Genomic DNA, 26,930 nt, shown 5'->3' on the forward strand with positions numbered 1-26,930 from the left:
TGGGTGTTGGTCTCTTCCCCCAGGTAACATGTGATAGGACAAGCAGAAACAACCTTAAGTTGCGCCAGGGGAGGTTGAGATTGGATATTAGAAAAAAAATTCTCACCGAAAGGGTTGTCAAGCATTGGAACAGGCTGCCCAGGGACGTGGTACCCTGGAGGTATTTAAAAGATGTGTAGACATGGTGCGTAGGGATATGCTTTAACGGTGGACTTGGCAGTATTAAGTTTACAGTTGGACTTGATCTTCAAGGTCTTTTCCAACCTAAATGTTTCTATGAAATGTCTGTGAATACCCAGATCTTTTTTTCCAACCTTTTCTTAAGATTAAGAGCTGCAAGACAGGACTTGTACCACTGCCCAAGACCAGAAAAAAAGCAGCAGTGCAATTATGCTCCATTCAGGTATTAAAGCCCAGGAAAGAATTCAGTCAGAGCTCTTGAATCTTCCCATGAATGTAGGATGTAAACCAGGAAGAAGTGGATTAAAATAGAAACAAGGCAATAATGAAAATAATCTGCCAGAGGATCACATAGGCATGAAGTTGCTTTTCCCCCCTGCCTTCCAACCCAGTTCTGACAGCTTGCACACAAGGTTGGAAAACAACCTACAATATGTAGTTTTTTGCTTCTATTCCACAGACCCCACTTTCCACCTTCTTGTTTTGGTCTGCAACACAAGCAGAAATCTAGCCCTGTTATCTCCCTATGCAGTGCAGCACACTTGTTCATAAGACTGACAACTAAAGAAAAAAATTCCAACTCATCTTTAAACAAAATTTAGGAAGAATCTAAGAGAAGGAGTAACCTGAAAACTACATGCAGAGCACAAAACAAGAGAAGCCTTTGCAAATACAGATAATTTCAAAGACCATTAAACAAGCAATTAAAACAGTCGTGAAAAAAGAAATGCTTACAAAGAAAGTATCACCACCAAGCAGAGAAAAACTCTATAGAATTAGAGTATTATAAGCCTACTATCAACTTACACCCATAAACAGAGAAAGCAGAGAGCCCTAACAGAAAACAAAGCAGCTCAGGTTACTAGACATTAGTTTAAAAAAAAAGTTGAAAGTATGGAAATAGAAATAACTGAATCAAATATTTAGAACTGCCAGGAACATTGTTATTTTGGTGACACAATACACATTTTTCTGAAAGTATGACATGAAAAAAAAGCTTAGTTTTGACCAACACTTTTTCAGCAATGCTAACACACACACATTGCTGCAGTGAAATAGGAAAGTTAACATCACTGAGCAACACTACACAACACCCTAGCGCACTGAATGAAGAAACCCACGTGTTTATAAACTATTTGCCAAACAGCATCATGAAACAGTATTCAGGAAGCATACTTGGTAAGCAACTGTGCCTTCTGCTGTAGAAAGGTGTCTCTTTGCATTTTAACTGTATGAATACTTTTCTTGTCCAGAAGTTTGGCAGCAGCTGGTATCTTCTGAATCAGGAAGTTGTCAGCAAACCAGATAATGTTAGCTGTTAATGTGATGGCTGGAACCTGGGTGCAGGAGTGGGGAATGGAGAAAAGAAAAAAAGAGAGGGGAAAGTAGCAATAAACATAAACAACTACAACAAATACTATGCCACCATGCACATTTCTTATGCCTGTTTTGAACCACAACACACAGTTCAGTTTATTTCTGCATAACAAGTTTCTACAAAGTACTACGTTCATGCTAAAAAAAGGTTTCTTCCCTAGAAGTCCACTAAGGACACCACAGGTGAAGTTACTACCACACTCAGTGATTCTAAACTGTATTAGAGAATTTAATCATTTCGTATCACCTGATACAAAAAAAAAATCCCCAATCATCTTTGGGCTTAGAGGTCTTTCAAAATACATGTTTATAGCCAAGGTCAAAACCCACAGCATTTATTCAGTCCCACAATACTCATAACTGAAACAATTTTTTGTCCTCAGTGCTGTATTAATCTTGAGAAGAAACATTCTAATTGTAATTTCAAGTTATTTTACCTTACTGCTAAGCAAGTGCATGGATTTTAGACCATCTTTAAAAGAAAACTGAAGGGGAGGGGGGAGGAGGGATTATAAAGAGTAGAAAAATCTTAATTCTGCTTTCTGCCTGGTTTTGGTAAATTGCATGTTCTTTCTTTTCCCAAGAAAAAATTGCTATGCTATGCAACTAAGAAAACTGTCTGCTTTATTACTGGAGATTTTTTTTCCCCTCTTAATTATTGATGAAAGAATAAAGCATTCACCTTTTTACAGACATCCAACAATGACTTGTAAAATTTCTTGTCTATGGTCCGAAAAATCTGAAAATGCAGTACAAAGAGGCTGCAGATGCCCACATATTTATCTCTCTGGTCAATTTCTGAAGGTTCACCTGCAGAAATACACCTTTTTTGAAGTCCACTCTCAGACAAACACCACAAATAATTTTAGAAACAGTGATGCTGGCAGAAGAAGCATTAGCTTGCGTTACCAAGTTTGGCTTCAACATTTGCAAAAGCTGTGCGAAGAGTATGAGCAAATTCTTCAGCAAATGTGCTGTTCTTCGACACTGACACTCCACCATTTACAGAATCAAATTGTTGCTCTATACAGGCCTGAGCAAAAAGGAAAAAAAAAAAGCATCATGATAATGCCACGAATTTTTGACCTTAAGAGAGTACCAATTTTGCAAGAGAATTCTGCACGAGCTCATTGATTTAAGACTAACCTGAAGTTAGTCTTAAACTTCACAACAGATTTGTAACTATGCTTCAATTATTTAGTATAGTAACAGAAAACATTAAAAACCTCTCTTATACCTAACATTCAAAAAACCATTTTATTTACTTCACATTTCTGTTAAAGGGCATTTTTAAAGAAACCACTTGATATGCTAGTGATAAGAAACTAAATGCATATTTGCATTATTACATTATAATACATTACTAACTATCCATTAACTAAACAAGATTATCATGCAAGTCGCTTGTAGGATGTGGTTCATGAACTTGTAGCATAAAACCCCACACCACTTGTGGTGGTTTAAAAAAAATTACCAAAACCCACACAATAGTAAAAAAAAATAGAGACACACTTCAGATTTCCTAAGGATATTAGAAAAGCCTTTAACAGAATTGTACTTAAGAATATTTTTCATGTATTTTTGTTAGGAAGGAGTGTTTGCACGACAGGAGGGGAAACTTCCTGAATTAACACCAGACAAATCCTACTGATGCCTCAAACATATAATGAAGTCTTTGCACTAACGCAACATTACAGAAATAGAAGATGAAAAACGGTTAACTGGTAGCAATATCCTTTGAAAGAATAAGCCAAATTGTGCTTAATTATTTATCTACAATTTCCATTTTGGCGGCTTTTACAGAACAAAACCTTCTTCCCTACGCTATTTAAGATGTAACAGTAAGAACTGGGCAACAGTCCTGTTCAACTGACTCTGCTGTGACCAGATGCAGTAACGCTACCATCTGCGCACTATGGCACAACATCAGATTTCTGTGTCTCAAATACGCACTTTTCTAAAAAAAGATTGCTTCTGCTATGAACACATTTAAGTTAACTGTATTGAAAAAGTCATAATCCTTCTCATCCACCTGTAAACTTGCATGTCTCAGGGGTATACACCACTGAAGTAGTACCTGATAACAGCTACCTGTCTCTCATGCTAGGAACGAGACAAAATACATAACGAGAGGTCACACAACATATTTTGAAGATTACTGAGGGGACTTTACCTTGCAGCTAAAATAAAGTGGACCTATGCTATGTCAGCCTACCCACTATTAAAATTTCTGGTGAAAAAACAGACTCCGTGATAATACACAGTCCTAACACCAAGTTGTCTCTGTTTCTTCAATTCTGCAAAACAGTAAGCATTAACTGCTACCATTCAAAGCCTGGCACAGTTCTAGCACATGAGAAGGGCAAGGAAAGATCTTACAATAGAGCCTTTTGGGGTTTTTTCCCTGCCCATGCATAGATGCGAGAGCCAAATTCACACATCACTGTATCCAGAACAGAAATAAAAAAAACCTAAGCAAACATTCTAAAAAGAAGGTCACGGTAATGTAATAGATTCCACTATCATACTGGGGAAGATCAATTTCATTACCTGAAATATCATTCCATCAAGTAACTGGCATTCCAGTTTTAACAGCAGCTTTTCAAATGGCTTCAGTTTATCTTCTTGAATCCCAAACTTAGAAGGGTTGTGATGGACAGATTTTAGGAGCCTGTAAGGAGTAGGTGTGGAACCCATACATACAACACAATTAAAGCATGCTAACAGTTTTATAATATCCTGTACATTTTGATAACAGATTGTAATCGCCAACATCTACATTTGCGTTTGAATAACTCCCATTTATTTAGGTTTTCAATGAAACAGAGTTGTTATTCCACTAATTTAGCTACCTTTATAATTGTTGACTCTTCAGCTTTTACTTAAGATAGTGTTCTTATTCTAAATTTGTATACCCATTCCCATGATCAATATGGATAGAGACGGTCTTAGGTCAGTTCTGTATAAAATAACTTTTTTTTTTTACTGAGTATATTTTGAACCCCACCAACCATTACTCTGTCAAGATGCTTACCACGTATTGCAAATGTAACACACAGCACTTTAAAAACTTACTGGTGCTGTTAGAAGGACACAATAGGAGCTTAGCCCTGCTCTTCACTGAGATTTCTGGAAAACTCTTGGGCTACCAAAATCCATGATCCCACACTGACTTTCTTGGAACAAAGACACGCACACAGGCTTTTATCTTTTATGTTGTGGGAGTATTTTTCACACCTTCAGAGACACACCTCTTATACATGGTCCAGTGATCTTTCAGAGTGGCATGATTGTCAATTATTTCATCCAGAGTGATTAAGACTGTGAGCAACTCTCCCAGATGCTCATACATCGCCTGTTTAAAAAAAGAAGAAAAAAGAAAAAAAGGATAGCAGTTATTGAAAAATTTATTGCAGTCATGCGTAGCATATAAAATTTCAGTTCCTTTCAATATATTATCAGCCAAGAAGATGATCAGCTACAGAATTAAATTGATTTGGTAGCTTAAAGACTTAGTATTTCTTGTAGTGACACAAGGAACATTAGACTGCATGCAGGCACCACTTTAAGTTCACTGATATATCTAGTCATTGAAGGTAGCATTTTTAAAATTGTCTACATGCAGAAGCGTATATTGCACACAATAAGGCAGTGTGCAAACACTTTTCAGCTAAGAAAGCTAGAATGTGACAGAAATGGAGATACCAGTCCTTTCCACATAAAGGCCAGAAAGAGCTGATTAACAAAATAAAACTTTTAAAGGAGATTCCACATTGAAAGTTGTACTCGAAACTCACTTTCTTGCTGCTTTTCTCAGGATTAATGATAAGACATACTTATATCAACATAAGCAAATGGTTCTAAATCATTCTCACCTGAAAATGAACTCCAGATGTCTCTATAATTTTAGGTGCATTCCTGTAAATAAAATATTTTAATGCCTTTTTAATCCTTAGAGCAGAGCATATTTACCAATTCTGTTACATGGTGTGTTCTTTGTTTCTTGGGGTACGTTTTTCTTCCTTATCATAGTAACTTCAGAAAACAAAAGAATGTCAAAATCTGATTAAAAGTGTATGCTATGTGTAAACCATGTGCTATGATCAAATTTAATATTGTATTTTTAAATGTACAGCATATGACTGGTTCAAACCACTGACTGCATTCAGTGCACATGTAAATCACCAATTCCCAGTTCAGTTACACTAACAGCAAGTAGCCTTAATACAAGTAGCCTTGTGGCCCAAAAGGACAAAATCACTTCACATTTAATCAAGCCATTGTCAAGCTACACACCCAGCGTTGTTCATTCAGCACCATACAGAAAGTCTACCTTGTGCTGTAGTGTACGACACAAACGAAAACAACAAGTAAAACTGAGAACAATTATGCCATCTTATCTGGGGGGGTGGGGTGGAGTGGAATCAAAAGCCCTGCAGTTATATTCAGAGCTAAACTCTCCTCAGAGTTTTCAGAGGAGCTAAACCCAACAGTCCTTACTAAGCTCAACTTCAGGTGTCAGAACTGGGTTGTTCTGTGAGGAATATATACCAAGATTTACATATTTACTTCCAGACTGTGGAAGTGATCTGATTTTTAAGCATCTGAAGCTACTTCTATCCACTGTATCGGTCACCAGAAGGAATCTCTCTCTCACAGCAAGGATGAAAGAGTAATATGTCTTAGTCATAAAGACTAAGTGTCTCTGATTCTATGAAAAAGGAAAAGAAATATTCTTGTATCTCATTATATCACTGCCTTTACTGAAAAGGAAACAAATCCACTTCTGTAATGGATTATGAAGCCCAAACTTGCACAGCAAAGCACTCTCCATATCTCTAGACAACAATATTGCAAAAATCACCATGCCTTAGACAGAACATTCATATTTTATACCTTCGTTTAATTACATAAAAACAATATAGCATTTTAGGGAATAATTACTTGTTGCTGGTATAGAGAACAGCCAACTGATGCACTACATTCACCACCACCTCGTAACATCGGGTAACAAAGCAAGACAGCTCCTGAAATACAAGAAAATAAAATGCAAATGTATGTATAGACTCTCCTCATACACAAGTTGTCATTAGATCCAAAACACTGAACACAAATCACTGAAATTGCAGCCCAAGCTCCAACCACATCCCTAATCGAAGTCAGTGGACAGACCTACAGCAGGATGGAAAACATGCTACTAACAGCTCTGAAATAGGATCTGGGACTAAGCTAAGACGTTACCACACACAAGCTTCCAGTACAACTTGGACTATTTATACTACTGGTTCAATTTATCAAAGACAGTAAGAATTGACTTGACAACAGTGCCCAAATACTTTCAGACGGAACATCCCTGATAGCAAAGGCTGTGGAATCTAGTGGGAGAAGGCAAAGTCACGCTCTGGTAGCTAATGATAGCCTAATTCAAATTAGAAATTAAACACAGAAGCCTGTATCGACTGTAAGAGTGATAAGCCACAGAATACCGCTTTCAAAAAAACAAGACCATGTCTTTGCAAGTTATGCTTGACTGAAGCATAACTTGAGCTCAGTTACATAGTACAAAATGAGTAAGAACAACACTGACCACGTAAAGGACTATCTTAATTTCTATAACGGGTTTTAGGCACTCCTTGAACAACAGGATAAATGAATCTGAGGTTCCCTTAACTGCAATAATACTTGCTCATTAATACACCCTATAACCTCATCAGGGAAGAGTCAGCATGTGATGAGTCTAGCCAGTCAGCACACAGATGGCTTCATAGCAGACAGCCCACACTGGCTAACCAGACAGCCTGCTGTTCCTGCCAGAAGACTGGCTAACAGCTGAATGCTGTCTTCCTCTCCATCAAAAATAAATGTTATTTGGGCTTCTGCCTTCTATTAGTCACCAGTTTTCACAAAATATAAAAGTGTTGTTACTCCTTATACTTGTATTGCTCTAACAAATGCAGCTGAAACAAGCCAACAGATTTCAAAGGAATGGATTAATAGACAATTGAGATCATGTTCCCCAGGGAGGGGGCACCAGCTGCCATTTCAAAACTTCCAGGAAACAGTCCAATTTTACAGCACGTGTATTCGCAGCTACATAATACAGACAAGATTATCATTTCATCAGGGTTCTTCAAATACTCTTGATCCTGGAGATGACAGTGTAACTAACCTGTGGTTCACAGCATTATTTTGATGATTTTTATTTAAAAAATTTTTGACACAGCAAATTCGAGGCTATTACATCTAGTTAATCAAGAAATCCTGAACTCAGAGGAGCCAATAAACCGATACAGGGACATTAGCTCTATGAAAGCAACATTTCATCTCTTTTGTCATTTTCATTCATATTTTCACATCGCCCTTGGGGATATGCTTGTAACATTGATAAGAACAGCATTTCCCAGTCTATGGATATATTAGTACCAAACGGATTTCAGCACAACACTTAAAAAGAACAAACCCAATAAGGAATATGTTTTCCTTATAGCTTTACCCAAAACAACACACACCTGTTAGCACAGTAACCCTCCCTTTGGCATCTCCCTTCTTCCCAAAGTTGCTCAACAATCAGCAAGCCATCATAGCATATGTACAAAGTGGACTCACAAGTGATATTGCTATATTTTTGTGCAGTGTTTACTCTATAAATATACGCATCAGCACATATGCCATAAAAAAAACCAAACCATAAACTTGTTCTACAGAGTGGGTTTGCAATGCACATTGATACCCAGACAGCGAGTCACCCTGCTGGAAACTTCCACCTGGACATAGCATCCGGGGTGGGGGACGGGGAGGACGGGACAGGGGACACAGACAACACTGTATGGGACAATAGGTCATACAAAAAGAGTCTGGAAAAAATACAAATAGCCCTGTTTCAGAACCACTAAAAGGTCTCAAACATCTGCTGGAAAGAAATAGAGGAGGAAGGATGAAACTGACAAAGTTGATGGGGACAAAAAGCTTGAAAAATGGGGAGGAAAAAACCCCAAGATATCCTAACAACTAATTGCACTTGGGCATGGCAAAAGAGAATAAGAAGCAACTTCCTACGGCATTCAACTGACCGGTTACAAGTCAGTAAATGACTACACCCATGCTACTATACAGCAAGAACAGGAATTTTAACCTTTGTGAAACTAGAATTTGTTTAAACATTCTGGAAGCTTCCTGTATATTCTCTACTTCAACACAGATATTTCATTACAAGCAATATTGCATAAAGACAGAAACATTTTTGGGAACAGGACAGACACTTAAGCTATACTAAAGACAAAAAAATTCCACAGTAGACTGAAATCCAAGAGCACAGGAAATCCTCAGACCAAAAACAGATCCTGTTTTCATGCAAAGAACCCTGTGTAAGAAATGAGTGTTCTTCCCTGAAAGTTTGAGTGAGACCCAAGCAATTTTTTCCAGGTACATGTTTTAATTTTGCTTTCTTCTATCAGCTAAAAAAAAATATGTATAAACAATTAATCCATTCCCAACATTCAATGAAAACTAAAACTTTCCAGTCAAAACCATAAAAATAGATATCTTTAACTCTACCATCAAATGAAGCATCCTAAATTTATCTTCTCTTACTGAAATTTTCTTAAGTAAATTCTCATTTCTTTGAGCCATGATTACATAAGCTAATTTCTTCTCTCATTAAACTTCCAGAGTTTTAGACAAGTACAAAAAAACCCAAAACAAATGTGTGATATGTCAGCTGGTTGTGACAGGCCTGCAGGCAAAATGTAGCAACATTATCAAATGACTGCAATGCCTTTCAGCAAGATGCAAGCAGGATACTGCAGACTGCTAAATCCACTTTGCAAGTAAAATTAAGATTATAATTGCTGTCAAAAAAATCAAAACATACTCTACCTGCAAGAAAGAAACAAATCTTCCCATCTGTATTTGGCAATCTCCCTCCACCATGCTGGAATCTGTGGCTTGAAAGACAAACGTTTGTCACTACTTTCAAAAGCCTGTGTTAGACCTGTTAAATTAATATTGAAGCTTGCCCACCAAGCCATTTGTTTGTCATACAAGTGGAGCACACTATTACAGGTGTAGTGATGGAGCCTTAAAAACTTTTAATTTTGCTTTTCTAAGCTGGACTTGTTTTTGAAGTTTCTTTCTCATTAAAAAATCACATTGTTTATAAGTTTGACACAAAGCAGGAAAAAAGTCTCCATCACCCAAAAGAAAACAAACAATATGAAATGTAATCCTTTACAGGCATATATATAACATAATTTAATGTAAGTTTCCATTTTTAAATGTTTGTAAGAAAACATTAGGTATTTATATTGCAAGGAACTTCCACTGGTAGTTATTTACTGAAAGAATAAACTACATCATTAGCGAGAAGAAAAAGCTGTGTAGCATACAGTTTCCTCAAGAAATTTATTTTCTTTTTCCTATATATCATCCTGCACAAAAGAGCCTGCTCATCACCATAGCTTCAAAGCATTACCTGTATGACAAAGTACACTAACAGGATACTATGAAATACAATAATTACACCACCGATGCCAAATTGTTTCAGTCAGCTGGAGCCGTTGTAATACCACCTGACAAAATACAGTCTTTTTTATGTAATGACAGATTAATGCTCTATACTTGACACTTTTCTATTGGGCCACTCTGAACAAAAATGGCCTACAGTTGCAAGTTTGCCTGCATAAGAAATACAGGTCTTACTGCTTCATAAAATGTGTTATTTTAGATCAGTCACCAGAGACTAAAGTAGTCTCCGTAATTCTATAAGATGGAGCTCTGGGACAAAATTCTAAATATTGCATGCTTCCCCTTTATACATTTTATGTAACTTTTACTCTGTTTAGTGTATGTCCCAGAAAACCCAATCCAAGTAGCTATTTAAAGCTCCTAGACTAGCCCTAGCCACTCCGAGGACAAGATGAAAAAAAAGTGTTTCTTTACACAGAAGGAAGAGGCCAGCACAGTATTTGCTTAAATTTCAACCATCCTTGAGCCAGTAACTTTGCCAGCTGTCCTGAGTGAGCAAGCTTGCTGTTATCAAAGTAGATGCTACAAGGAGGGATATGGAAGCGGAGAACATAAATTCTGCATCCCCACCTAACCCACAGAAGGCTGACCTCTCAGTTCCTGCCATTCTCAAGCATCCCTGCAGAACACGCAGAAGGAACAAACTGCTGCTGTAGTATGTTAATCTGCAACAGCCTGACTTTTTTTGTGCTAGAGATATGGAGAAATTTTGAGGGATCCCCTAGTAGCACTCTAGCAGCATATTACTTTAAGACATTTAAAACCATGTCTGTTAAGAAGTGAGAATCTGCTAAGAAAAAAAAACAAACCCCAAAACAAAACACTTTTTCATGTTCCTTAACTGAACCACAACAGTCATCTTATACAGCACTTAAAAGAATGAACAGTCCCTATCTCAAAGATTTCACATTCCCCAATACTTCTGTCACAGTCAATGCTCTGGAAAAGCTTTAAAAAAAAAAGGTGCCCTTTTTACTACTTTTCCCCTTTCTCTCAAATTTCTGCAATAGAAAACAAAGTCACATGATACATCTCTAAATCAATTCATTAATATATTCAGTCCTCAGAACCAGTATCTGTGCTTATTCCCAGACTAGCATCCTCTTAAGCATCCATCCTAGGTGGAAGCTTAAGACCAGCCCTTCAGAAGAGTTACCAGTTTAACTCCAAGACAAAAAAGCAGCTTTCACCTAAAGCAGGGTCTCATGATTTGTCAATTGAATTGACTGACAATCACTTACACCCCTGTATAATGTCATGGTCTAAACAGTAGTACGAGTACTATTACCTGCACTTGATGGGCAGATGACATCAACACACTGCAACATCTCTTGGAACAACTATGATTGCATAAGTAAAGTAGGCAGGACTTGGTCCAAGTTATTCATTAATGGTTTCATCGTTCAAATTACAGATGTATTGTTTTATTACAACCAATGTAAAATCTAGTCCCAGTAGGAAATAAGTTGGTTTAGGATGTGTTTACATGTGAAAAATATGTTTTAAGTTCCATACTTTAAAAAACAGCTGCTACAGTATATAAGCTCAGGTTTCTCTATCTTATACATTAAATATAACCTCAACAGCCCATACTACCAACTTCTAATGTAAATAAGGTTGCAACAAAACTTCCTGTTAATGTAACAGATAAATCTTATTGTTATCTTAAGCTAACTCAGAACAGTTACAAGACACTAACATATATGCCTTTAGCCTGAAATTCCATTATTTGGTGATCATCAAAGATACAGAGAAAGCATGTATCCGTATTATAAAAAATACACTTGCTGTAGCATTTAACATAACCTGAAACGATAACATAAAACTATAAACTTTTACAGTAAAGGGAGCTACTTACCTCCTTCTCCATAAAACAAGAGGCCATTATAAAATTTAGTTTCTGCCTAACAACAAAAGCAGAAATTTGTTTTTTAATAAATAGGATATATGTAATCATGCTATAAAAGTTATTTAGACATTATATCTTGTTTCTTAACTGCTAAAGAATAAATTTATATATCAGCTTGCCAATCTGCAGTTTCATACACAGTAATAAAAAACAACTGAGTTTACCTCATATTTTAACTTCTTGATTTCACAGCAAAGGGCAGCATACACAGTTATTACTTTGTTTAGAACCTAGAATCAAAGGGGGAAAAAAACCCACACAGATTACAAATAGATTCACATTCAAAGAGCTTGGTTTTAGCTAGGATAACTTTTTTTTTAAAGCATAAAGCACTTACCTTGTTTTCTGTCTTTATGAGCTCCAGTAGGGAAGACTGTTCATATGGCAAAAGCTAAAGTTAAAAAAAAAAAAAAAAAGCCCACACAAGACATAAACAACAAACAAATCACTTCAGAAAAAATATTGGTCAAAAATACATTTATCTAACTAGGCAAGTAATTTTTTTTTTCCCCACTTTAATCCCAAATAAGATCAGTAATAAGAGAGCAATAATTGCACATTACTGGCAACCTACACTCCAGGAAACCTTCACTCTTCACATTTACATGGAAATATCTTTCCTTTCACTCTAGATAGAAAGGTAAATAACTAACTATACTATATAGCTTTTACAACAATTTACTTATAAAACTGGGAAAGCAAAAGCATGGTCATTATGGTGTATGTAGAAAAAACAGCTCAGGAAACGTAAAACATTAATTAAGAATCCCAAATGCAGGAAACAGGATGCATAGTGTTTATCTGCATGCAGGCACTGACATTTTGTGCTGAAGTCAGCCATGATATTGACTAATTCATATACACCCAGCACTGTGCCAGCCCTACACATAATTTGTTCAAATTATTCAGACAGATGATTACTTAAGAGCACATCTTCAGCACAGACAAGTTCCATATGGTAACAAAAGTGTTTTTAAATGATGCCTGCAAATTCAGTGAAGAGAAAAAAAAAAATGCTCCACAGAGGACAGAGAACTCATGACCAAGGAAACAGCCACCTCTGGAGGACAGAAAATACTGTACCAAGGCCATTAAGTCAAAACAGAACTATAAATACACACACAGTTTGTTCTGCAGTTATAAAAGTATTAGTGAGCTCTTCTGGAACCCCAACCCCCAAATAAAAACACTGACACCCACAGGCAAGAAGTTTGCTGGAATCGGGCTTCTCAACATATGAGAACTATAAATTCACTTCACTTCCACTAGTATCCCGAAGACTGGAAAAGAATAGTATGAAAAAAATCTTCTCTTATGATATGCACCAATTTATTAATTATTTGATAATTAGTATTGGGTAGGTTTCTCAAACACAAAAGTCAAAATTTTAAGACCACAGATGCATCAAGCTTTTACTTCTCAGGTTTTGAAGGGAAGGAGGAACTAGGAAAATAAGAGTTGCAATGCATATTAAATATATGAAGACCTTTAATGCAATGGGATCAAGACTGAAGTCCCAAACATCTCCAACAGAGTCATCCAAAGCATCTTCAATTCTCTTCAGCTGAGATGTATATTCCTCAAGAAATTTTCCATAATTCTTCAACTGCACTTCAGCATGAATTTCTGAGAATTGATAACATTTGTAGCTTTATAAACTGTTCAGTAAACTGCAATACCAAAAATTTTATTAAAAAAACCTGTAATCTGTTGCTATTTAGCTTGTAGTACAGTATTCCTCATTTTGCTGCAGCATTTTTCCTTAATACAACTGCATCTTTAACACAAAGTTCTTATTTGTTTAAAAACATCATACAACTCAGTGTCAGTTCAAAAGAAATCCAAATACTACTTAAAGAATATAAAATATCTAAGAGGTTTGCAGAAAATTATTTTTTAAATTTACGTATATTTTCAAATTAAGATCTTAAACAACCACATCAAGATGATGAGCAAAGAAATGACTGTAGAAATTGTAACACAGCAGGTGATTCTACCCATCAGCTGAACCAGTACATACACAATTTTATTAGAACTTTGAGGCTGTGGGTCTAGTCATTTTGGCCTGAGTAGCAGTTGTATTAGTAGCAATCCCCATTCCACTCTCAGCTTGCTACCTCTCAGCGAGTCATTTGGGCATTACACAGGAAGTTTTTGGCTTTTAATCATTCCCTACTTGTAAATTCACCATCTTCAAGCAGATTTTTTTCTTCTGCTTAGCACCTGGACATTGAAAAGCACAGTTGTCCTGTTACTGTTAGGGACAAGTAGGTTCAAATGGTAAAATTCAGCTGGTCAAAATAACCAAGAATAGTATCATTAATTAGCAAAGTAAGTCTAAAGGCAATTTGTCCACAAAAGTTTAATTGACTCTATGCTGATCTCTTTTCTTCCCACATTAAGACACTACCCTCTCCACCCCCTCAATTTATATACAATTACTGACTTAGTTGCACAATCTGAACTACAGAGTGAATTATTACAGCTCAAGGCTTCTATGCTCAGTAAGGAAGTACAATCCTTTTTCATGTGAAGACTAAAGTGTCTTCCCCATAACTAGATAACAAACTATATAGCTTGTGATCTTCTCCTACTTGTTGAAAATAGTATTATCTAAAAAAGTTAGAGAATGTAAGTCAGCTGAACAATTGAACTTTTCCTAAGCAAGAATTCAACCATCACATAGCTCTATACATGCTCTTTTCACATTTCAGCAAGTAGGCTGCTCTAGGAAGTTGAAAAACTTACATTCTTTTACTCTGCATGTTTAACCTTACTCATCCACATTGACAATAACTGAGCCAAATGGTAGTTGACGGCTACTTCAGTGGGAAAGCACTGCTGAATCAATTATCACTTAGACAATTTTTGGAGAAAGAAAAATATTTGACTGAGACACTGCACCAGGCATAAGGGGAGGAACGAATAAGGACAAATTAATAAGGAAAAGATGAGAAGGACTGCACACAGGAAGGTTAAGACTGAGAAGGAGAAATGACTGCAGTGAAATCCTGAACTAATTCTAAGCTACTACTTTGAAGCCAGAACCAATGCCAACCATAAGGGCACATGGACTGCAAAACCTATCCAAAAAGCATGGTAAACTCTCCCACACTAAGTTCTGCATTTGTGCCATTGGGTTCTACCCGTACCTGCAGTCTAGACAGTGCACAGGCACAGTCAAAAGGAGACTGAATTTCATGTCAACGGATAAGAAGCAAGTTAACAAAAAACCCTTCATCAGCAGTATGCACTCCAGACACTGATGTGAAGCCCTCGAGTTGTATCATCATGTTATGATGATTATATTCATCCCATCTTTCAGGTTCCTTCCAGTGAATCTTCTGGAAGCTCTGCTGCAGAAAGCCAGTAAAACACTGAAGGATGCAGAGCCCTGCAGAACAGAGTTTAACTAGGCACCCTGTCAGCTTCTGTACTTTATTGCTAGAAAATTTGGAGTATGGAGACTTACTATTATAGAGGTATGCTGTGGTATTCCCTCAATCCTATCTCCTGTCTTCGCACAAAAGACAAACTAAAAGCAGAGAAACTGACAGAGATATTGGGGCTTTATAGGAAGAACAGAAAAAGCTTCCAAGTCATACAAGAGCAGGAAACTGGCACTGCAGTTCAAATCATTTCCCTACAAAACAGGCAGCATTTCTCAAATAAAATCTCACACCAATGCTCTCCTAGAGACTCAAAAACTGTCACCTTTCCAGCAGCCAAATGATGGATTTGAACTATGCTACAGCTCAACATAACTGATATGAAATATTTCCAAATACTTAACTATTGATAGCCGTCAATTTGCCACCTTGTACTGATCATATATAAAATGTGACAAGTGTGAATAATTTCTCACTATTTTAGAGAGACAAGAGAGTGAAAGCTATTAGCTAGCCAGAGATAGGCAGGGTTGAACCCTAAAAAATGACTTGGAGATAGAGGAAGCTTTTTAAGATGCAGAAAGATTTTCCTAAATAAACTGGCTCACATGGAGAAAGAAAAAGAAACCACAGAAAGCAGATATTTTCTTTTTCTTCAGAGCAGGAGACATACTTCATAAGGTATAATCTGTTTTCAATAAAGTTTGATTAGTTTCTCCTCAGGTGACAAAATGAAAGCATTGCAATTGGAACAATACCAGAGATCTACTCAGCAGTAAAGATCCCTCAACTTAATCTTATCTTCTTCCATAAAATCAGCAATATCAATATTCAATTGATTTCCTGCCACAGCAGGATTTGCAAGTGCTATATCCATAAATATCTAGGACAGACATGGAACAAAACAGACTTAGTATCTTGCATCCTCAGTTGAGAACACTTTACTAAAGGTTAGTGATATAGGTACACACTGGAAGTAGACAACAAAAAATGTTTTTCAAGCCAAAGAAAAATCCTGTGATTTTTCTCTAGGAGAATGTTACGTGCTGTTCTCAATGGAAGATCAGCTTGTTTGTTCACCATCAAGATGGTAGTAATGGAGCATATTATGTCACGTAAAGTTCTCGTAGCTGCATTTAATGTCACGGTCAAACTACCAGAGATCTGGCATTTTGAGCAAAAGCTACATTTTCCATCTTGCAGCCAGAGAACTGGTAGAAACCTCATCTCAGGACAGGTTCAGTTTCCACCGAAATCCAGATTAAGTCAATATGGCATAAACAGTGTCATCCCTTGGGATAACATTGTATGTGAAACAGTTCGTCCGTGAGTAACATATTTTCACAGCAACACCTGGTGTAATTAATTTGGCACAGTTCAATTTACAGTGTGTATTACAGTGTGACAGCCATATACATTCCCCGTTTAGAAAGTAGGTCACCTCCACAGGCTGAGAAAAACGTGGATTTTGATGGGCACACAAACCCACTGTCAAAGACTTCAGCATCACAAGGTCTCATTTAATTTTTTTTTTTTTTTTAAGGGTGAAACTGCAAGTGACTGCCCAGCTCTATGCCAGAAAGCCTTTACCAACCGAAGCTGCCTACAACTAACTTATCTCGGTATGACGCCTCTGGCTAACCGAGGAAGCAACTGCAAGAATTTGTGAGCCACAAGAAATGACCAGGAAGGAAAGAAATGGCATCCCCACGACGAGCATCTGTTCCTCCTGCCCAGTTCGTGCAAGAGGAGAAAGTCACGCAAGCCTGCCTGCCCATTCCCTGCCGCGCTGGGGCCGCTGAAGGCGACTCCCCAGAGGGGGTATAGGGTGAAGGGTTGGAATAGCCGCTCTCCCACCCCAAACCACCCCCAACAACTCCGGAGACGGTGGCGGGGGAAAAAAAAAAAAAAGGTCACCGCCACAGGCCACCCCCGCAGGCCCGACCAGGGGAGGAGCAGCACTCGGCCGGCGGCCGGGGGAAGGGGCGCGGCGAGCGACCGGCTCCCCGCACAGGGCAGGGTCCGTGAGGGAAGCTGAGGAGGGTGACCTCGCTCAGATCCCACGACTACTTCTTCCTCCCTGCCTCCCGTTCCCAGTGCGGGTGCGGCGGCGAGTGTGGTCGGGAGGGGTCCGGGGCCAGGAGGGTACTGGGGTCTCCTCAGCCCGCGCCTCCCCCCACTCCGTGGCGGTTAACCGCCGCAGCCCCGCTCGCATCGCGCTGGCCCCTCCCGCCCCGCTCTCCGCACGCCCTCACTCTGCGAGCCGTCGTCGAGGCGGTCGAACTCCCAGTCCGGGGAGAGGGTCTCCAGCGCCATCGCCGCCCCCGCGCCCGGCAGCACCTCCCCCTCCTCCCCGACTCAGGCGCACGGGACTTCCTTCCCCGCTCCCGCGCCGCACTCTGGGAAATGGAGGCGGGGGGGGGGGGGCCGCGCTTGTACTCCGGGAGGAGGCGGGGTGGGCGGCAGCGCCCCCGCGAGGACAGCCGTTGCACACCACCACCGCCGGCCCCTCCTTGAGGCGGTGCTGCGCGCGCCCACACTCGCCACCGGCGGCCCTGAGCCGATCCTGGTCGTTGGCTCCCTCATGGCCCGGCAGGCCGGTTCTGTAGTGACAGGGCCGCCAAGTGCCTGCCCCACGGCGAAGGTCGGGGGGAGTAAAGCAGAGGGAGAGCGGCGGGGAGGCAGGCGCTACGCCTCAGCCCCGTGGTGCAGGAGGAGAGAGTGGCGGCAACCGCGGCGCTGCCGAGGTGCCTGCGGAGCGGGCAGGTGGAACTGAGGAACACTCAGACGTGCGGTGGGGCAGGGGAGCCCTCGAGTCCTCTCTCTCCCCTCTTTCCTCTCACCCCCCTGCGTCTGTGAGCTGATCGTTTCGGTGAAGCAGGGCCTATCACCGAGGTGTTTTTCCCTTGGTGTACAGGGCCCCAGCGCGAGTCCCTCTCGCACCGATTCCACACCTCTGTCACGTTGCTGAGAAGAGGGAAAATTCTGCCGGATACCGTCGACAGCGTGTGATCCCCCCACACACACACTCAGCACTTCCCTTTTCTGATGCTGGAGGAAGGAAGCGGTGGGAGGAACCATCGCAGCTCTGGGGGAGGGTCTGGAGCTCAGGCAGCTGCACGGGGTGACTGCTGCGGTAGTATCATCTAATCATCTCTGTCATTTGTTGTCGCTCAGAGTCATGAGGTACTACCTGCATGCGGCCAGTCACTGTTTTTTTTCAGGGCTCTGGTGGGTGTAATATCAGAGGATAAAAATCGAAGTACTTTGAATAGGAAGAGAAGTAGCCATTCAGGGCCATTAACAATGACCGCAGCAATTACATTACCTCAGGAGAATCTGTAGCATCAGCGGAAATGGAAATGGCTTCAAAACCACCGACACCAAGAGCATCAGCAATTTCAGTGGCGAAATTGCAACAAAAATAGCAACTCCGGAGAAAGATGTATCAGTAAGTGCAAGATCATTCATAGAAGTACACTCTGTAATGCAGCAGGTCTGAAAATAGCACCTACTATAATTGTTTTCTGATTAAAAGGAATCCATCCTTTGGAATCTATTGATTTTTAAAGTTTCTAGGGAAGAAAGATCTGGTTAGCAGGTTTATTCCTGATGAGTTTTTACCTATTGAAAGTGCAGTCTAAGAGACAAACCTGGATCTGGGAAAGAAGAGATCAAATTCAGTTATGTGTGAAATGACATAAGCAATGTTTGGAATAACTTGGTTTTTTAAGGGAGAGAACTGGTAAATGTTGTCAAACAGTCATAATGTAAGTATGTCTCCTCCACTCATTGCTTCTGTGCAAACTTAAGATGTTCATATCGGGGTTTTTAAGTCCCTAGAAGTTTAAGTGTGCAGGATGTTGACAGCTGGCAGTGAACACAAGTGTCTCTAACGAGATGATAAGTATCACAAAAAATGAAACTACAATTTAAAATGAAACTACAACTTATGCTAGACTTTAAGGATGGCATTCTGTCTACAGCCATGCAGATGTAGCTTTCATTGAACTCAGTAGAGCTGCTATACATTTATTCAAAGCCAAGGTATGTCTCCCAGTTCCGAAAAACAAAACAAAGCAATATAAAACTTTTCTCTACATATATGCTTTCTTTGAAACAAATTTTTTGCCAGGTCCTGCACTTGGGTCACAACAACCCCATGCAACACTACATGCTTGGGGAAGACTAGCTGGAAAGCTGCCCAGCAGAAAAGGACCTGGGGGTGCTGGTTGATAGCTGGCTGAACATGAGCCAGCAGTGTGCCCAGGTGGCTAAGGCAGCCAACAGCATCCTGGCCTGTATCAGAAATAGTGTGGCCAGCAGGAGTAGGGAAGTGATCGAGCCCCTGTACTCAGCACTGGTGAGGCCACACCTCAAATACTGTGTTCGGTTTTGGGCCTCTCACTACAAGAAGGACATTGAGTTGCTGGAGCGTGTCCAGAGAAGGGCAACAAAGCTGGTAAGGGATCTGGAGAACAAGTCTTCTAAGGAGCAGCTAAGGGAACTGTGATTATTTAGTCTGGAGAAGAGGAGGCTGAGGGGAGACCTTATCACTCTCTACAACTACCTGAAAGGAGGTTGTAGTGAAGTGGGTGTTGATCTCTCGTCCCAAGTAACTAGCGATAGGACAAGAGGAAATGGCCTCAAGTTGTGCCAGGGGAGGTTTAGATTGGATATTAGGAAAAAATTCTTTACTGAAAGAGTAGTCAAACATTGGAACAGGCTGCCCAGGGAAGTGATAGAGTCACCATCCCTGAAGATATTTAAAAGATGTGTAGACATGGCACTTCAGGACATGGTTTAGTAGGCATGGTGGTGTTGGGTTGATGGTTGGACTTGATGATCTTGAAGGTTTTCCAACCTTAATGATTCTTTGATCCTATGATTCTATGAAATACTGTTTCTTTCAGTTATGGAAGACTGCACATAAACAGAAGCTTTTAGACTGCTTAAAAAGTAGGCAAAACCCGGGCTTTTTGTTATCTGTCTCAGAAAAATGCACCCTTGAATTCTGCAGGATGGTACAAAAAACTTGTAGAACTGGCACATGGTAGGGCCCTCCCTTCCCCACATCTGAAGTGAATTTGTAAAGAATGAAATACTGTAGGGCTGGTTATTGTGAGGCAGCTTGTGAGATCATCAAAACTGCATACAAGGTAACCCAACTGGTTGGTCTGTACAATGGCCACACCAAAGAGTGCACTGTGATCCCCACAGCATAACCTTATTCTCAATATGGAAAAAGAAAATTTTTTTTTAAAAGAAAGCATATTGAAATAGTGCATTTTGAAAAAAGGAGCAGGAGGCTCTATAACTGAAAAAATCACAATTAGACCTAAGTAAGTACACCAGTTAAATTTTATCCTGCCATTCATGCTGCAGTTATTTAAATGACTTATTATTGGGTTTTCCTTTGGCTCACTAGGTGGCAGTGTTTTGTTGCTTACAGTGAAGTTATTGAGGTCAATTCTAGATGCTGATAGAATTTCTATATCCTCTGAAAATCTGATTCAGACTTTATCTTGAAGCTGGCTGTTTTGGTGACAGGGAGTCTAGCTCAGCTTTGATTTATAAGTTTTCTGTGCTGTCGTGTCAGTGAATGGCTTTATGATGTTTGCTCATGTGAAATTATTGACATTTTATGAGCATCGTTTCTGAAAGTTGGGTTACAGACATGGCTTCCATTTGTACCAGGAAGCTTTTATTTGGTACAAGTTTATAGGAAGTTACTAGATTCTCAAATATCTGTTAGTATCTTCAGTTGCTACAGTAGTCAGGAAAGTCTTTAGACTTTAATACAGTGATTTTTGGTAAGCTGAATATTACTGAACACAGGCATAGTTGAGAAAACATTATTTTCTTTTGAGCAGACCAAAATGATCATGAAAGTAAAATTTCATATTGGACTTTCACATGAACTGAGCAAAATGTGAATATAAATCTGTTCCAGCTGAAATTACTTGTTACACTGGAGTACTAGAAAGGGTAGGTGAGAAAAATAGTCCAAAATATAATATAATTAATATAGTACTATGACTGTTTTATTTATGGTGTGAAGTAGCTAGGTATCTATGGGTTCATAAATCAGCAGGGGCTTGACTCCATGAGGTATTAAAAATCTTTTTGCCTTTCAAGTTATCCATGTTGGAAATATTATTCAACATTGGACAATACAGTTACCTGGTATTTTTAAATAGTATTTTTATGATGTTTGAAAGCTTATTGAAAACATAACATTCAAGCAGGTACCATTTTATTAAAAAAAAAAAACCCACAAAAAACAAACAAAAACCACAAAACAAACAAACAAAAAAAACCACCCCAAAAAAGCTGTTGAAAAGCATCCAGAGCAAAAAAATTGCTTCTCGTGTATACAGGCAAAGCTCCATCAAGATTGGTAGTATTGTAGTTACTTATAGGAGAAAGAATTTGGCTTGCTGGATCTGCAGGAAACCAACTATGCTATACATTCCTTGTCTGTGGAACATTTAATGCTCAGCTCTGAATATTTTAAATAAAATAAAGTTATTGCTCAAAGTTTTTGTGGCAGAATTCCCAGAAATGATTCACTATCTGAGATTTGCTCTTTGCAACTCTGTTCCACAAACATAATGCCAACTTTTGCAAGTAGTTTCTATTCTATTGTAAGGAATTTGAGACACTTCCATTTATGCATATGAGTATGGCATCTATCTGCACATAATAGTTCTTTCTACTGGTTAAATTAGTAAAATAATTCCTTTTCCTCATCAAATACATGCCTCCTCTTGGTTACTCTGGAAAAATGAAATGTCAAGCATAGGGTTTTAAACAGTTGTCTATATGGCAGAAAATCCATATCAGTAGGTTGTGAAAGCCTTACTATCATGTGGGTGCCTGGCCTGAAATGAGGTTAAGACTCAGTGAAAAAAAAAATAAGAAAAGCAACTTTTAAATGTAAATGTTGCAGAGATAAAACAAGAAATAACTTTCCCATGAAATCTTGCTTCAGCAAGTGGAAAAACATGAAAAGTTTCTGTTGTATAAAATTTGAGTTGAAACTTGTCATGCAATTAACATAGTTAGGGAATAACCAGTACAAAGCCTTGCTTTATTTTTTTTAATTACTCAGTCTTTAAAACTGGGTGAACTCTAAAGTACTCCTGAGGAATTTCAGTCTGAACTATGATCAAATCTTTATTCATCATGAAAAGCCCCATCAAGGCTGATTTCCAATGACAAAAAAGCCTATGCAGAGCTAATTTAGTTGATTACTGAATCACAAGGCATGATTTTCAAACGAAAGCAAATCCTGGAAGATTCCGAGCAATTTCCCAAGCACTTCAGTATGTGCATGGACTTGGCGTCCTGTGGAACACAGCCTTCCCTAATGGCCTTGCAAGTCTTGATGATATCTTCAAAGACACTGAGTAACTTCTGCTTCATGGAAATCAACCAGGTTTTATCATGTTCAGCTGGATTAGGTCTTAACATTTGTTCTGTACAATTCTGCACATCCAAACACATTTGGCTTTGTGAGCGTGCTATTGAATAAGCATGTTTACCTCCTGAATAGTTTTTGTATACGTATCCCCCTATCTGTTTTTGCCACTTGCTGACATACATCTGGAAAATTAGGGAACAGAGAGGGGGAAGCTCATGCTGGAAAGTTTGCTATGGATAATTGCTGTTTTTTTCACAGCTAAACTTTGGCTTTAAGAAACAAGGACCAGAACTGGGGGTGGGTGGGGTGGCGTGGGGGATACTCAAAGAGAGGAAACCTAATGTATAAAATGTGCTCCAAACCAAGTGCATAAATTTACATTGATACCACTGGAGCTAGGATTTCTCCCCAGATTAACAAGAAACTGTGATAGGTTGTAAGGTACCTTTCTGACTGGGGTACAGAAATCAGTGGGGAATACTTTGTGTCACTTTTTCCAAACAGCATGAGGCCCAGAAGAGCACAGTGTAACCATTATATTTAACACTGATGTTGGAGTTCACTGCGTCACACAAGACCTATTGCTCATTCTCAGACAGGTCAATTTAATCATTTTCTGGATGACAAAAAATGTACAACTTGAATTGACTGTAAGTATTTACACTGATCCTTGAAAATCTAAATAGCCAATTCATTAAGTGGTTGTTAAAACCCACGTATATGAGTTCATCACTGATCATAAGGAAGAAGTGTATGGTATGCAGATACCATCCTTGCATGTGATTTCACATACGCTTATCCCTGTTGGTCTCCCTGTCCCTCTCATTACTACGATATTTAAAGTAAGCCCACATCTTACTCCCCAGATCTTCTTTATACTGTGATTCTGCTGACAAGGGACACCTCCTCTCATGATTTTTCCCTTTTGTCACCTAACGTTTTAGTAGTCTGTGAAGTAAATGGAGATACATTATTGCCTCAATAGGTTTGGAGTTGTGTTTTGGAGACGAAGGTATGCCAACTAATTAAAACCGTGATGCTTTACACATGCATTGTTGTATTGTCTATGTTGTGTGTGTATAGTGAAGAGAGCCAAAAGTCATTGCAACTTGCTTACCTAGGAAAATCAAGTATTTGGCCATAAGCCTGTGCGTCAGTGGTTAAATGCCAAGTATGTGGTGTTCTAGTTGGAGAGGATTTTGGGTCATGAGCCAGGATTTGGAGTTTCATGAACTTCAACAACGCTTGAATCCAGTTCCAAACTCTGCAGTACAGGACCATTTTAATGCCAGCATTTATAGTAGAAGTTGTTTGCACTCTATTGTATGGAATTTGTGCAACTTCTCTCAAGTAATAGGAAGGCTACATATACACTGATTCCTCCTGCTGTCTGAGTTACTGAAATAGTTCTTTCAGTGAGGACTAGATGTCTACACTTTTTATTTGAGCATGCAGTGTTTTGGGTCAGTTGCATGGCTGTCTTGTGCACACATGTATAGCCCCGTATTGCTACAACATGACCTATCAAACTGTGCAACTATTAATCTTTCTTAACTAAACTACTGATTCAGAAAGAAGACTAACAACAGACATTTGAGACCAACAGTGTCTGTAGAGGTTAAATGATGCATTTTAGTCCAAAAAGATTATGAGGTTTAATGTTTTTATTGTACAATTTAAAAAGGGAATATTTTAAAGAAACACTTTTAATGGTGAAAATTGGTAGATTTTATGGGAGATAATATGAGAAGATATGAGGCCACATATCTGTAGAAGTAGCCAGTAACAAGAGAATATATAGTATTTTAAAAATAAACCAGAAAGCAAAATCTTTTAGCTTTCTTAATGAAAATCTGGAATTACTGTACACTGTTCTTTTTAAACCCATAGTACCACTAGAGAAGGAACCACTTGTATAAACATATTTTCTCCCCTTATTAATGGGACCTTTAGATCAATTCTACTGGTTTAGTTTTTAATGTCTCAGAGCAAAGAAACACTAGTTCCCTCAGCTGACTATTCCATAATCTAATAAATCACCACATAGTCCAAATGACAGCATCATGAGCAGAATCTTCACTGAAGCGGGCAAAATACTCCTCTAGGTTATTGACCCCATAGAGAGGAAATTATAAGAACTGACTAGTGATTTTCTTTCTTGAATTTTCATTGCAAAAGCAAAGTTCATTTTAATTTAAAAGTTCTTATTATAATTTCTACTGATTCCACTTGATACCACCTACACTTACGGCACTGACAAGAGCCTTGAATAAAGAGCAAGTTATAGTTTTGCTACACAGGAGTAAATCAGGGAATGAGTTTTGTTATGAGAGTCATAATGCAAGCCCTTGTGTATCTTTACTCCATGGGGGAACTGTGTTGTGCTAGCCTGACTTACTTTGGGACTGGCACAATACACGTCTTGCAGCACCTCTCCTTCCCATGTCCCCTGAACATGGGGGGAGCAGCAGTTCCTCTGCAGTTCCCTTCTTTCAGCTATAGTTGAGCAATCAAAGTAACCTGAAGAAGACGAGGGCCTTGGAATTAAATGCTGGGCGTTATTATTGCAGTTCTTTTACAGGAAAACATCAAAAAAAATCAGTGAGAAATGGATATTTACAAGTGTCAGGCAAGACTTAGGAGTACTGGTGCATGAAAAGCTGGACATGAGCCAGCAATGTGTGCTCGCAGCCCAGAAGGCCAACCATATCCTGGGTGGCATCCAAAGCAGCGTGGCCAGCAGGTCGAGGGAGGTGATTCTGCCCCTCTACTCTGCTTTGGTGAGACCCCACCTGGAGTACTGGGTCCAGCTCTGGAGCTCTCAGCACAGAAATGTCACGGACCTGTTGGAGCAGGTCCAGAGGAGGGCCACCAAAATGATCAGAGGAATGGAACACCTCTCCTGTGAGGACTGGCTGAGAGAGTTGGGGTTGTTCATCCTGGAGAAGAGAAGGCTCCAGAGAGACCTTATTGCAGCCTTCCAGTACTTAAAGGGGGCTTATAAGAGAGACGGAGACAGACTTTTTAGCAGGGCTTGTTGCGATAGGACGAGGGGTAACGGTTTTAAACTAAAAGAGGGTAGATTTTGACTAGATATAAGGAAGACATTTTTCACAATGAGGGTGGTGAACCAGTGGCCCAGGTTGCCCAGAGAGGTGGTAGACACCCCATTCCTGGAAACATTCCAGGTCAGGTTGGACAGGGCTCTGAGCAACCTGGATCTACTTGAAGATGTCACTGCTCATTGCAGGGCGTTTGGACTAGATGACCTTTAAAGGTCCCTTCCAACCCAAACTATTCTATCATTCTATCACACCGTATTTTCCTACTGTAGCAAGATCTCTGCAGGTCATAAATTCGGTTTGTGTTGCTTCTGACTTCTCTGATATGGTTCTCAACCTGGCCATATGATGACCAACTTCTCTGGTTTTTTCCTTCCTTGTTTTCTTGACAGGAACAGATTGTATTTCAGCCTTTTACCCACCCTTGCTCTTTAAGGTTAAGTGTTGCTGGGGCTTAAACCTGACCCAATTTGCAATTATGCTTCTGCTATGCTGCCTAATTTTGATTTCGCTATTCATACCCCTTTTGGGGTGATTTTCAGTTGCCTTCTGATTTTTTTTAGCACTTTGAATTCATATTTTCAAGATCTTCTCCATACCTCTGACAGGAAGATTTTGTTGTGACTTTAGAAAAATATTGAAGTTGAAACACCTGAATAGATGACCTCAAATGCTGGAAGATCTTTTTTTTAATTATTAAGAATGAGCTGCCTTAAAAATACCTGGTGATGTTGGCGATACGGACTTCCATAAAGTCATTAATATTTTTTAGCCTCATTACTGGCATTTTTGGCATGCAATAAAGTAAAAAATCATGTCGATAATCTACATGATCTTCCAGCTCGCGCAGCAGGTTCTCACGAATGTCTCGCCGACCGCGCCGGGCGAGGGGACGGAGCCAGAGGCTCTGCCGCCTCCGAGGCTATAAATGGGGGGGGAGGCACGACCCCCGCCCTGCCCCCGGGGCCGGTCGCGCCGTGCAGCCGCTAAGGGAGTGACGGACGCGACAGCAGGTGCGCGGCTTCGCCGCGGGCCCGGGCGGGGGCGCGCCGCCGCGGCCGCGG

General features: G+C 39.6%; 1 protein-coding gene across 1 annotated transcript in view; it reads right to left on the reverse strand.

Annotated features, from left to right (window-relative positions):
* The window catches only part of WASHC4 (WASH complex subunit 4), a gene marked incomplete at its 5' end in the record, with an annotated part of 40,274 nt that extends 22,580 nt beyond the window's left edge, over nucleotides 1-17,694 (reverse strand). Inside the window, 13 exons of the mRNA XM_081997362.1 lie at nucleotides 1,357-1,517; nucleotides 2,240-2,367; nucleotides 2,467-2,590; nucleotides 4,108-4,228; nucleotides 4,809-4,912; nucleotides 5,433-5,475; nucleotides 6,502-6,584; nucleotides 9,433-9,500; nucleotides 11,939-11,984; nucleotides 12,154-12,219; nucleotides 12,327-12,380; nucleotides 13,476-13,615; nucleotides 17,634-17,694. Of these exons, the coding sequence (XP_081853488.1) occupies nucleotides 1,357-1,517; nucleotides 2,240-2,367; nucleotides 2,467-2,590; nucleotides 4,108-4,228; nucleotides 4,809-4,912; nucleotides 5,433-5,475; nucleotides 6,502-6,584; nucleotides 9,433-9,500; nucleotides 11,939-11,984; nucleotides 12,154-12,219; nucleotides 12,327-12,380; nucleotides 13,476-13,615; nucleotides 17,634-17,694 (1,199 nt within the window). The remainder of the gene's footprint in view (nucleotides 1-1,356; nucleotides 1,518-2,239; nucleotides 2,368-2,466; nucleotides 2,591-4,107; nucleotides 4,229-4,808; nucleotides 4,913-5,432; nucleotides 5,476-6,501; nucleotides 6,585-9,432; nucleotides 9,501-11,938; nucleotides 11,985-12,153; nucleotides 12,220-12,326; nucleotides 12,381-13,475; nucleotides 13,616-17,633) is intronic.
* Nucleotides 17,695-26,930: the final 9,236 nt, after the last annotated feature.

This window comes from Phaethon aethereus (assembly GCF_964289735.1).
Source record: "Phaethon aethereus genome assembly, chromosome: 1".
Taxonomy (NCBI): domain Eukaryota; kingdom Metazoa; phylum Chordata; class Aves; order Phaethontiformes; family Phaethontidae; genus Phaethon; species Phaethon aethereus.